The following is a 12,891-nucleotide window of genomic DNA, read 5'->3' as shown; positions in this document are numbered from 1 at the left end:
TAAGTGGGTACCAGCATTTACAGGTGTGTTTTAAGAAAAATGAAATCATGTATTCACACAAATATTTGTACAAGAGTATTTAGATCAGCTTTATAATTCCCTCAAATTGAAAGCAACCTCGTGCCCAAGAAGGTTGAGTCCATGAGTGAGGCATGGGCGTCCATGGACTACGGCCCAGTAGTATGGAATGAACCGCCCTCACCGGGAGGGGTAATGGCATAGATAATCCTTCAAAACCCAATGCTACCTGAAAAGAGCCACGAGGAAAAGGCCACGTACAGTGTTAAGTCCAGTTATTTGATGCCTGGGAAAGTCAGAAGTCAGGTCAGGGTTACCAGTAGATAGGGAGTGAAGTCAGGAAGGACCTGAGTTATGAGCACAGGGGGGAGAATGTTTTTATGTCTTGATTATGCCCGCAAGTTTGTGTGTTTGTCGAAATGTATCAGACTGTATCATGTAAAAGGATTAGTGGCACTGTGTAGAAGTTGTACCTCAATCAATAAACTGTCTGAAAACAAGGAACATGATAATGGATGAACCATAAAGAATGCTCGGTGAAAGACGCCAGACTGTATGCTTTTATATTTATAAGCAATACCAAATCAGTGGTTAAAGGAATAATAATAGAACAGTAGTTGTTAGGGAGAGGGATGGGTGGAGCAGAATACTTGCCAGGAAGGCGCATGAGGGATTTTTAGGGGTGATGGAAATGTTCTTTGTGGGTTCGTCTGAGTATGGGCTATATGGAGTTACCACTTGTCACGACTCATCAGATGATAGGATCTAACTAACCATTTCATGCTATGTAAATTATACTTTAAAAACAAATATTGAAAATAGGCTGGATTAGAGAGAAACAGAGAAAGAGGCCTTGTACTAATGTGCTGGATTGGGGTGAGGAGGGAGGTTTTAGCTCTGGAAATTGGCTGGCAGGGCTGCCCTTTTCCATGATGATGAGCCTTCTGGGTTCTGGGAAAGATACTGAGTTTCTGTGTTTTGCATGTTGAGAGTCTGTTTGCTGTCCTGGGAAAGTTGTCTTGAAGGCAGTTGGAGTGATTGGATTTGCTTTCCGGATGACACTTTGCTAAAGATAAAGATTTGAGTGGTATCCTAATATTAATTGCAGCCAAGAATACATGCGATCACCCAAGAAGAGAAGTGGAGTTAAGAAGAGATCTGAGGCTGCCACTCAGATGAACTGGGCAGAGAGAATGGATGAAGGAAGAGGAGGAAGGAAAAGGAGCACCTGATTGTTCTGGGACCCCAGCAGAATAAAGTTCCTAGAAGAAAGGGATAGGCGGCCATTTCTGAGCCTCTGCTTAATCAGGTGCTCCCAGAACAGTCACGTGGGAGCAGAAGCAGTCTTAGGGGTTGGGACGTGACTTGTGGACGGTTTAGCAGCTTGATGTAGATGATTACTTGGTCCAGAACCCATATTTTAGAAGCAGGGAGAATATAAAGTAGGAAGGGGAGTAAAGCTACTTCTTACCATTCACTGGTGATTTCCAAGTTTGTTTTGCTCTAATGGGGTCTGAAAGATTTCTCACCACAGACACATTTCCCGAGAAATTGTTGAGTGCTTGGAAAATACTTCAGAAAGAAAATGAAAACAGACAAACAAAAATGGGATGGCATAAAATTAAATAGCTTTTCTGTAGCACTGTCCTCCCATTGTTCATTGATTTGCTCAAGCGGGCACCAGTAACGTCTCCATTGTGAGACTTGTTACTGTTTTTGGCATATTGAATACACCACAGGGGGCTTGCCACGGTTTGCCATGTGGGCGGGATACTCTTGGTAGCTTGCTGGGCTCTCCGAGAGGGATGGAAGAATCAAACCCTGGTCGGCTGCATGCAAGGCAAATGCCCTACCTGCTGTGCTATCGCTCCACCCAGCTTTTGTGTAGCAAAAGAAAATAGGGCAGAGCCAGAAAGAGAGTACAGGCGGTGTACCACTTTGCCTGTGGCAAGTACTAATTTGATATTTGGTATTGCATATGATCGTCTGATCACAGAGCCAGGAATAGCCCCCAAGCTCTGTAGAGTGTGGACCAACTCCCCAAAGAAATTTGGGCTAAAATAAAAAAAGGACACCCTACAGAATGGGTGAAAATGTTTGCACGGCATATATCACATAAAGGACTGGTATATATACGGCACTCACACAGCTGAACAGCACAGCAGAAAACCAGTAACCCACAAAAAATAGAGATGGACACTTCCCTAAGGAGACATATGGACGGCCAGGAATGCATATAAAAGTGATCATTGTCATTTATTATCAGAGAAACGCGAAGCAAAGTGACAGCGGGATATCTCACACTAGTGATTTTGACCTATAGAAAAAAAGAATGGAAATAATCAGTGTTAGTAGGGTTGTGGGGGAGAAAGGAAACCTCATTCATTGTTGGTGAGAATATCCTCTGGTTTATTCTCTGGAAAACATTATGGAAATTCCTCAGAAAAGAATAGAGCTTCCATAATTTCCAGTTATTCTCCTTCTGGTTATCAACCCCAAGAACACCAAAACTTTAACTTGAAAGACTGAAGCACACCTCTATCATTGCATTGCCAAGCAAGGTGTGGATACAGTTGTCCAATGACAGGTGAATGACTAAAGGAGATATGATATATATAAATACAATGGATATTATTCAGCAATGAGGCAGAATCTTGCAGTGCTGGATAACATTGGGTTGTCCTTGCTCTTGTGCAGGGAGCTTAGGTTTATTGAGTCACTCCTACAATGGTGCCCCTGAGGCACACCCAATTCATTGAGCACTAATAATCCTATATTGCTTTTCTCTTTCCTTTATGTCATTTGTATGGTTTCTTTAGCAATGTCCTTTTTTGTATAGAAACAGAAGACAGTTAATGCTATGCTTTGTAACATGGGATATTATAAGAGGTAAATTCACTCTGATTGTTTATTTTATTTTTTTTTTGAAGTAACAGATTTTATTTGGAGGCGTTTTTTCTACTCTGATTGTTTAAATGGATTAGTAGCTGAGGAAAGGAGAAGGCAGTGCACCCTGTATGGGATCCCGCCCTTGAGTGGATCTCCTAGTGATCTGGAGTGCTGAACCCTCAGATGAGATTTTGTCCTTGAGTCAATCCCCTGTAGGAATGGCTTTACCTCTATTTGTTGTTATGACAGTTTTCAACCCCATCTATGTGTACCCCAAACCTCCATGATTCCTATATAAAAGTGTGTTGTAAAGGGAAAGAGGGGAGGATGAGAAGTGAGACTTTGGAGACTTTGGGACTTAGAGGACTTTGAGGACTTTTGGGGACTTATGAGACTACATTGAGACAATGAGACGAAGAAGAAGATAACGGAGAGGACTTTGAGGTCTATGAGAAGACTAGGATGATGAGATTGTGATGACTGGGACTACAACCAAAACTGAGACTATGATTGTGCTGTAAGGGGAGGGGTCGGACTGCGCGAGGGAGGAGAGAGAAATAAAGAGACTACCAAACAGCCTGGGGCCTGGGCCCTGTTTCTCCGTTCTCTGGTCCTTCGTCAGTCCATTGCCACTGTCGTCCGGTCTGGGGAGGCAGCTCTTGACCACCGATGTGCCTCCACGCCTTTCCTTTGAAACTCACACTGCAGTTTGCTGATACTCAGATGGAACTGTAGGGCATCATATTAAGTAAGAAAAGTTAATGGGACAACAGATGCCAGATGATCTCGCTCATCTGTGGCATGCAGAGGAACAAAACAAGGGACTAGGAAGCATTGAATGGTCACAACCCTTCCTTTTTGATTATGGAACAGATTATTAAGTGATGGAAGGATGACGGTGGGAAAAGGGAAGAAGGGAACGGAAGTGACAAAGGACAGTTGTGAAGGTTTTTGGATGGTACCGAAATTGCAGTAACTATGCATCAATTAAATGTTGAATTACTGTAACCATGTTATCTGGACTGCAGTACTAATTGAAAACTGTTTTGGAATAAAATAAATGTTTGGAATAAAATAAAATCTCCATTGCATGAACAGGAGTTCTGTATCTAAACATAATGAGTATGCAGATGATGGTGAACAGAGAGGAAAAAGGAGACCAGCTCATGCTAAGGAAATATCTGAGAGAGAAGTGATTGCTTCAGGTTCCAGAGAGGTTCTGGGACTAGTTTCCTAATCTTCATGTTGGGTTCTCATGACTGCTCCACTCTGCACGTTTTCTAGAAGAGTCTTGGAACTATCTTTAGAAGCTTACTTTATTTTTTCAGCTGTGTGTGTGTGTGTGTGTGTGTGTGTGTGTGTGTGTGTGTGGCATACCCAGTGTTGCTCAGGGCTTACCCCTGGCTCTGCACTCAGGGATCACTCCAGGTGGGCTTGGAGCACCTGATGGGGTGCCAGGGATTGAATCTGAGTCAACTGCATGTTAGGCACATACCTTACTTGCTGTACTATCAGTCTGGCCTAATTTTTATGTTTTTGAGAGGACTGAAAAATGGAAAAATCCTCCTTAAGGAAATTTGTGTCAGCATGAACTTCTGGAAAATACCTGGTTGTGTTCTGTGGGCATGAACCTGTAACCTCTGTGAACTGTGAAAAAAGAGGGATTTTTTTTTTCTTTCTGAAAAGAGGTATTGTTTGGGGAATGAGTGCCATATCTGGAGTCTGATCTTCTGACATCCCTGTACCAAGGAGACTTTTCAGTTCCATGCTCTCTACTGAGAACATCCTGTTAATAATGATGTGAACTGGAAATATAGTTAACTTTTATCTCTCCCTTCTGACCAAAGCCTGCTTATGGTTCTTGTTTGCTTTTGCAGCAGTTGGGGGAGCTAGGAGAAGAATCAATAAAGAATCTAGAAGTCATGGAGCTTTGATCTGGCTTCCTCCCTTCTCTCTCTCTCTCTCTCTCTCTCTCTCTCTCTCTCTCTCTCTCTCTCTCTCTCTCTCGGGAGGCACATCCAGTGTTGCTCAGGTTCACTCCTGGCAGAGCTCAGGGGGCCACATGGGGAGCCAGGGATCTAGTACAGCTGGGCCGCGTGCAAGACAAGCGCACTACTTGCTGTGCAGTCTCTCCAGCCATCTCTTCTTAAATACTGTCAGTGGTGTTAGATGGCCTATCACAGCCCTGCTTCCTTGCCACTGACTTCCCCCATTCTCTGTCTTTCTCTGTTGGGCCAGAATAGTTCAGTTTCTGTCTTTGAAGAGCAAATTGAAACCATGGGAGAGGAAAAGAATGAACAGTACAGAGACTTAAGATGTCTTCTTGACTTCTGTTGCAAAAACAAGATATTGGATTTTAAAAAACGTGGTCGTAGCCGAGAAGATAGCTTAGAGGCCCCAGATGTGATCCCCAGCACCAGAGAGTTCCCCAGCGCCACTAGGAGTGACCCCCCCAAGCATCGCCTGGTGTGGTCCCCAAACCAAAAATTAATAGCAACACTCGTGAGTTGGGTGGAAGGATCCTAGGGATGCCTTCCTAGGACTTAGAAGGACTTTTGAGAGCAGACCTAGGTCAGGGCCAATGGTAGGCATGCTTGTAGCTAGCTGGGAATGGCAGCAGTGAGTGCTAGCACCAGGGAACATCCCCTTGCGCTGTTTCCTCTCTTGATTGGGCTCTCTTGACTCAGAAGCTTCTCTGCTTCTGCCTCCTCCTTTTCCTTGGACTCAGTGTTTCTAGGCCTCTGATGAGTTTGGCTGGCTCGGTCCCCGAGAGTTTGGCTTAATTATCATGTGGAATAATCTCTTATGTTCTCTGTTGTTTTCTGTTGTGTTTGTAGAGCTCTATGGGTTTGACGTGCTCATAGATTCTACTCTGAAGCCCTGGTTGTTGGAAGTGAATCTCTCTCCTTCTTTGGCCTGGTAAGTTGGATCCATCACCTGGAAATGGAGAAATCCTCAACTTAAAACACCTGCTTTTGGGTCTTGTCTTATGGCACTAGGACATGTTCACCCCTAGTTATTAAGTAAAGAGATCTGTAATTTCTGCGGTGGGAGGGCCCGTTTCGTTGTCCATATGGCACCTTGGCGTCTTGTCTTTCTAGTTAATTTGCAATTTACTTTTACTCTCTGTGGGCCTCTCAAGGGATGCTTTTTTTTTGTTTTCTTTTTTAAAAATCTCAGGTACTCTTTTTCATTAAAGCACAAAACAAAACTGTAATTGTTGTAAAGACTAAAGGAAAACATGAGGGCTTCTATTTTCTGTGTCACCAGAGGTTTATAAAGGCTCATCTATTATAAAACTAGACCTGGGCCCGTGGCCTGGACATGATATATCCATGTCTTGGTATTCATCCAAAATTAAAAACTTATTTTTTTTTTAACACAGTCTATTTTTTAAGAGACAGAAAGATACTTTTAATGCCAGGATTTTTTTTTTTTTTGCTTACATGCATATAGCAATAGGCAGAATTTCTGTTAGCTCTACTCTCCTCTGACCATCCAAAGACCCCTAGAAATTTATGCCAGAGACCACCCAGCTGCTGGGTATTTAGGGGTGGGAATGGTGGGCAAAGATCCTGGTAAGCAGTGGAAGCCAAATTGGCTCCTTTGTGGGGTGGGAGATGGGCTCACCCTCTGTAGGAAGACGGAGCGCTTGCTCTCACAAACACACCAGGTGCTGCGTTATACAATTCCCGAGTCGGAGTCTTGTGCACAGCATGTGCACGAGCACCAGAGGCAGTTCTGTGGATCGAGGAAGGTGTCGGGCTCATGGCCAGAGTGGCTGTGCCTACCACAGGGGCGCCTGCAGCCTCTGGCTCATGTTTATTTTTCCCATGGGTTCCTCCGGCATCACCTACGTTGTTAGTACTTACGTTAGTACTACGTTGTTAGTACTTACCCTCCCCCCCGCCCCATTGTTAGCCTGCCAATGTAAAATTCAGGCAAGAAAAATGCCTTCAAAGAAATACACAGGAACAGATTTTTTGTTTCCCTGCACGTGATGTGATTCAGCTATTTAAAAGAATCATTTTAATGATGGAACAGAGAGATAGTACAGGGTTAAAGCACTTGCCTTGCTTGCAGCTGACCCTGGTTTGATTCCTGGTACCACATATGGGTCCCTTGAGAGTGCCAAGAATGATCTCTGAGCACCAGTGGGTGTGGCCCCCAAAACAAACAGTGTAAATCATCCGAATGATTGAAATTTATAATTGGTAAGGAATCAGTATTTTTTATGTGTAAAACTTGAGTTGCACACGATCCTTAGAACTAAAAAGATGGCACTTTCGGGACACTGTACCTGCCTTTCATAGGATGGATCTCACACCAGGCTTCATATCTGGTACTTTTGCTCACACTTCATTCTCCCCAAAGAGTTGATGTACTTTTATGGGTTGTTTCTCATCAGCATTTGGAAGCCCTTTTATGTTGGGGTCCTTCAGGGGGCAAGTGATCTGTTAATCTACAGAATTATCCATTGTTCTGTTCTTTCTCTGTTCTGTTAGTGATGCACCTCTGGATCTAAAGATTAAAGCCAGTATGATTTCAGATATGTTCACTGTTGTAGGTGAGTAATCGTGTCTCTGAAAACTCAGATAAAAGTTAACCAGAACATCAGTTTTGTCAGACTCTATAGGTGTTGCCAACTGGCAGTTCCTAAGTCATGCTGAATGTTTTGTACTAAAAAAAAAAAAAAAAAGATATTTTCAGGCAAGTGTTTATGTGTTTCTGCTCCTCCTGGCTCCATCCTGTCCTGAGGCTGAACCACAAGTAGGGCTGAGAGCGGAGGAAGCGAGTTCAGCAAGGATCTGGAGAAAGTCTGTTTTCCTCTGACCTTGCTGCTGACAGCCCCAGAAAAGGCCTCCTGGAGTCCACACAGTCCTCTCTGGAGTCGTGAGAACTGGCTAATTTTGAAGTGGAGGGGGACGGTGGCATGTGCAGTGGGCTTATTGCTGTCCTTTAGATACCCTGAGAAGACACACTCGGATCAGGACTGCTGCCTTGTGGAGCCGCAAGTGCTATAAACTTAGCTACACACTCTCTTCAATGTGATTTTTTTTTGAAATTTTAATTTTTTAAGGAAATAAGTGAAGTTGCTCCAGGCCTTATTTTCTAAGCCATAGATAACCCAAGAGTCCTTTTTTTTTCTTTTTTTTGCTTTTTGGGTCACACCTGGTGATGCTCAGGGGTTATTCCTGGCTCATGCACTCAGGAATTGCTCCTGGCGGTGCTCAGGGGACCATATGGGGTGCTGGGAATCGAACCTGTGTCGGTCATGTTGGCTGCGTGCAAGGCAAACGCCCTACCGGCTGTGCTATCACTCCAGCCCCAAGAGCCCATTTTTAATGTTGTTTCTAGATAGCTTCAGAAGTTCCAGAAGTGGCTCCTTTAAAGTCTCCTTTACTACTGGAACCTCCTGATAAAATTATTTTCCAGGCCAGGAGGCTACACGGCACTTAGGGTGCACCCGACCTGGGTTCAGTACCTGTCTCCACAGGGTCCCCTGAGCATGGCCTGGGTCAGTGCTGGAGGTCTCTGACCCCATCAGAGTGGCCCGGGTACCCCTGGCACTGCAGGGCACGAGCAGCTTTGCTGCCTTGTCCCCTTGTGTTGCCTGCTGGCCCAATGGGTCCCTGACTTCCCGAGCACCTTTTGGGCTGTTCCCTCCAGCACCCTGCAAAGCAACCACATATTTTCAGTTACTTTGGGAAGCCACTTTAAAATACATATTTTTAACAATCATGTGTGGTTTTCTTGTTTGTTTTTTTTTTTTCTGTTTATTTGGGTCACACCCGGCCATGCTCAGGGCTTACTGTTGACTGTGTGCTCAGGTATTACTCCTGGCCGGGCTCTGGCGACCATATGGGATGCCGGGGATCAAACCTGGGTTGACCGCATGCAAGGCAAACACCCTACCTGCTGTACTATATCTCCAGCGCCATCACTGTGTGTGTGTGTGTGTGTGTGTGTGTGTGTGTGTGTGTGTGTTTTGTTGTTGTTAGTTTGATTTGGGGGCCGTACCTGGCGATACTGAAGAGTTTCTCCTGGTTTGGCAATCAGGGATCATTCCTGGCAGCCTTGGGGGAATTGAACCCAGCTCAGTTGCATGCAAGGCCAGCGCCCTACTCACTGTACTCTCTGGCCCCCATGTGCTTTTTAGTGATACTCTGCACGTTTGTTCTAGAGCTTATCAGAATTCTGCATCTCTCCATTTGAATTAGATTTCTGCTCTACTCCAGGGAAGGTGATTTCTCTGCAATATCTCGCTTTCTTTGCAGTCACAGTGGCTGGAAGCGCAATGCGTAGGGGCGGGCTGTGTTGTCCTCTGAAGAAGGACTCTCTGGTGTCTGTAATGATAGAGCTGAGCCGACACAGCCAAAGGAAAGGTTCAGCTCGCCCGCTGATTCCTCAGAAAATGGCAGATTTTAATGTTTCCCGTTGCTCATTCAGGATTTGTGTGCCAGGATCCTTCCCAGAGGACATCAGCTCGGCCACTGTATCCCACCTTTGAGGCCTCCAGGAGAAACCCTTTCCAGAAACCTCAGGTAAGCACATTGGGCAGCAGGGAGCTCCATGGCAGCATCCCAGCACACGGCAGCTGGTGGAACCAGGAAGCCGGAGCACTGTGGGTATGAGGTAACTGAGAGCAGGGGAATGGGGGCAGCCCAGGAGTGAGGCAGGGCCAGCTCCGGCTGGTCGAGAGCTTCTGCTTTCAGCGTCTTCAAGCACACCTCTGTGCTCCCCCCACCATTTCTCTTGGCTTCCTTTTTAATTATCTTTTCCTTCCCTCCCTCTTTAAAAATTATCTCTTTCCCCCCTTGACTGGATAGGCAGAGAGGGAGCCTGCACGTGCCTAGTTACTATAACGCTGGAGTTTTGATCTTCAGACGATTTTCGCAAAGAAAGATATTCAGTTATAATCATATCTTCTTTGCAACCGAGTCTCTTTTAAGACGGCCAGTGGTCATGAAGTGGGGAGTGATTTGAAATGAGTTCAGCCTAAAGAAACCTGGGCCTTTCTGAAACATTCTCTCTCTCTCTCTCTCTCTCTCTCTCACTCTCCCCCTCCCTCTCTTTCTCCCTCCCTCTCCCCCTCCCCCTTCTGTTCCTGTGCCCTTCATATTTCTTATCTAAAAGGAGTGATTGCCTTGCCTGCTCAGAAGTCCAAGATTGGTTCAGATGAAATCCGTCTCATGACCTTTACTTTCAGTTCCACTTGTTCTGGACTTGTTCTGTCACTTCCTTTTGCTTTCATCGAATTCATTGCTTTTAAATAGTCCCGTATTCCTCTGCACAACCAAACGCTCTCTGAAGGCAGAAACAGCTTTTCCATCGCCTTTTTTATTCCTCCTTCACCTCCACTTTAGCCTTCCATCCACTCGCCCCTTTCTCCCTCTCTCTGCCTCTCGCTTCTCTTCCTTTTGCTTGCTGGTTTCATTCAGAGCAGTACTGTTCCTTTCGCCAAGCTAGTCGGGTACCCTTTCACTCGTCTAGGGTGTGCTGACTTGGATGCCTGCGGGGGCTGCAGACAGGGAATGTGAACCAGCAGAGGGTTATGCTGCAGCTAAGAGTGTTGTCACTGTGGTGACCCTGCTGTTGTGTGCCTCAGATCAAGAGGGGCCACCCATTTTTGAATATGATCTTTATGAGGCACGAGCACAGGCCAAGTGTTGTGTGATCTCCCTTCTGTCAAGAGAAATCAGGTTTTGTTTGAAAATGTTGCTAACTAATTCAGCCGAAAAACACTTCCTGGCCAAACAACATGATTTTGAGCTGGAGTTAGTCTCTGGAATGCCTCTTGTGCGCTCTTGCTCTAGAGCCAGTCTCTCTAAGTTTGGATCGTGTGATTTGAACCAGGCGGTACTGTAGTTTATGGGGTTCCTCTGGGATTAGAAGCGGAAGCAAGCAGCAGCATCATAGTCAGTCTGTGCATCATCAGACATCAGGGTTTTCTTTAATTTTTAATAAGAAAAAGTAGAGGATTCACCTAGGTTTGCAAGGAAGACTGAATTTCGGTAGTCACAGTCCTTTGCAAATTTCTTTCTGTAGTATCTGTGGCAAAAACCACTGGATTGTACTGAAGGGTTGCGCATGGTTCTGTAGCATCGTGAACATCCCTCTAGGGGCAGCTGTATGACAGTCCTGTCTACTGGGCTCCTGAGCTTACCTGGGAACTTTTCCCGGCAGCTTCTTATTAATTGTTGTGACTCTAGTCACCTTTGATTTGCCTGATTGGGAGATCATGGCACATCTTTGACCCTAACACAACCTGCAGGGCCAAAGAACACACAGGGAACTGTGAGTCAGTTTCATGTGCTGTGGGGACTGTTTTTGGTGGAATCCATCCGCCAGGGTTTTGAGCACCTGTAGGGAGGCTGGTGCTCTCTGAGGTGATGGAAGCAACGAGGGTTGATGCAAGAGGAGAGAGTAGGACAGCGATGCTCGGCTCTTCCAGCCCTCAACTTAGGGCTTGCGCCTGTGGTCTGTGCTTGGCGATGGTTTTTCCTCTCACGATGTAGGAGATGGCAGATGCTGGCACATGACAAGTGGATGCGGGTTTATTCTTATTTTCTGTCTTTTGTAGCGTCCAGTCTCTGCACATTGTCAGTCAACAAATGCCAGACAGGTAAGTTCTATATCACTGGAGTCTTCATCTAAACTTATATTTCCATTCCCCAAGTGGAAAAACCTTGTTCTTTTGCTCTGTTGTGGCCCATATTTTATGGACCTGAGTTTTGAGCAGTTCAGTAACATCAAAGAGAATAAGGGAAAATGAGTACACAGAGGTCTTTTTGAGATGCAGATTTCTGAGTTCTCTCTTGATTATGCGATGGCTAGTTGGATTTAGGTGATGAGCAGGGCTTAGAGGTACTTCTGTCACTCTGATCAAAATGTCCCAGCATGGTATAGTTTACAGGTAGATTTTCTTTGATCCAGATGTCTTATGGAACTTGTTGTCAGTGGCTTAATATTGGAAATGTTTCCACAATTGGTATTTGGTTGAATTTGAATTTCTTAACAGATGCCAGTTCTTTCTTTCTCATTTGGGGGGCGTCGGGTCCCACACTCAGCAGTGCCCAGTACTCCTGGCTCTGAACCTAGGAATTACTCCTGACAGGTTCAGAGGATCATATGGGATGCCAAGGATCAAATCCAGATTGGCCATATGCAAGGCAAGTGCCCTACCCACTCTGGTCCCAGCAAATGACATTAACACAATTACAAAGTTGTTCATGATTGGGTTTTCAGCCCTACAATGTTCCAACATTCAGTGGTTCATCACTGCACGTTTCCCACTACCAGTGTCCCTTATTCCCCTCCAGGTACCTTCCCCCACAGCCTATCTCTATAGCAGAAATTTTTCTTTCCTCTCTTTCTTTCTTTTTAGGTATTGTGGTTTGCAATACAGGATACTAAAAGTTTAGTTGTGTATATAGCTCTACCTCCTTTCAGGATTCAGTTCTTGTCCAGAGTGATCACTGTCATAGTGTCACTTCTCTGTCCTAATTCCACTCCCCAACTTCCCTAGTCCTCCTCCTCCTCCTGGCCTGTTTTCTACGGTCTTTGTCTCATACTATGGTTTTGTTTGTTTGTTTGTTTGTTTGTTTTTTGGTATCCTGAAAATGAGTGCAGGTGAATTTCTTACATGCAGTGATTTGGTTTTATGAATTGTAAAAGCTGTTCTGGTCAGACGTTAGCTTTAACTTAAAGAAGAAATAGGGTCCAGGGAGACACTACAGTGGGTTAGTAACTTACCTAGCACCTCTTTCCCTTCCCCCGCCCCCACCCGCTGACCTGGGTTCAATCTCCAGGATCTCATATAGTCCCCTGAGCACCGCCACGAGTGATTCCTGAATGCAGGACCAGGAGTAACTATAAGCATCACTGGGTGTTGTCCCCAAACCAAAATAAAATAAAGACAGATTTTATCCTTACTGTGTAATGAATGGTCATCACCTTCTTACTGTTCTGGTTAGCAATATT

The 12,891-nt window shown here is 45.1% G+C and overlaps 1 protein-coding gene across 9 annotated transcripts in view; it reads left to right on the top strand.

Moving 5' to 3' along the window:
- The window catches only part of TTLL5 (tubulin tyrosine ligase like 5), a 286,995-nt gene that overhangs the window by 58,412 nt on the left and 215,692 nt on the right, over positions 1-12,891 (top strand). For 7 of the 9 annotated variants that reach the window (XM_056133744.1, XM_056133741.1, XM_056133747.1 and 4 more), the window contains 4 exons: positions 5,745-5,826; positions 7,413-7,474; positions 9,358-9,452; positions 11,492-11,533. In XM_056133744.1, the coding sequence (XP_055989719.1) occupies positions 5,745-5,826; positions 7,413-7,474; positions 9,358-9,452; positions 11,492-11,533 (281 nt within the window). The remainder of the gene's footprint in view (positions 1-5,744; positions 5,827-7,412; positions 7,475-9,357; positions 9,453-11,491; positions 11,534-12,891) is intronic. The other 2 variants (XM_056133742.1, XM_056133748.1) reach the window with 1 other exon arrangement.

The sequence above is a fragment of the Sorex fumeus genome, unplaced genomic scaffold (genome assembly GCF_029834395.1).
Source record: "Sorex fumeus unplaced genomic scaffold, SorFum_2.1 ptg000098l, whole genome shotgun sequence".
NCBI lineage: Eukaryota > Metazoa > Chordata > Mammalia > Eulipotyphla > Soricidae > Sorex > Sorex fumeus.
The sequence above is the reverse complement of the archived record's forward strand: the minus strand, read 5'-3'. Positions and strand labels throughout refer to the sequence as shown.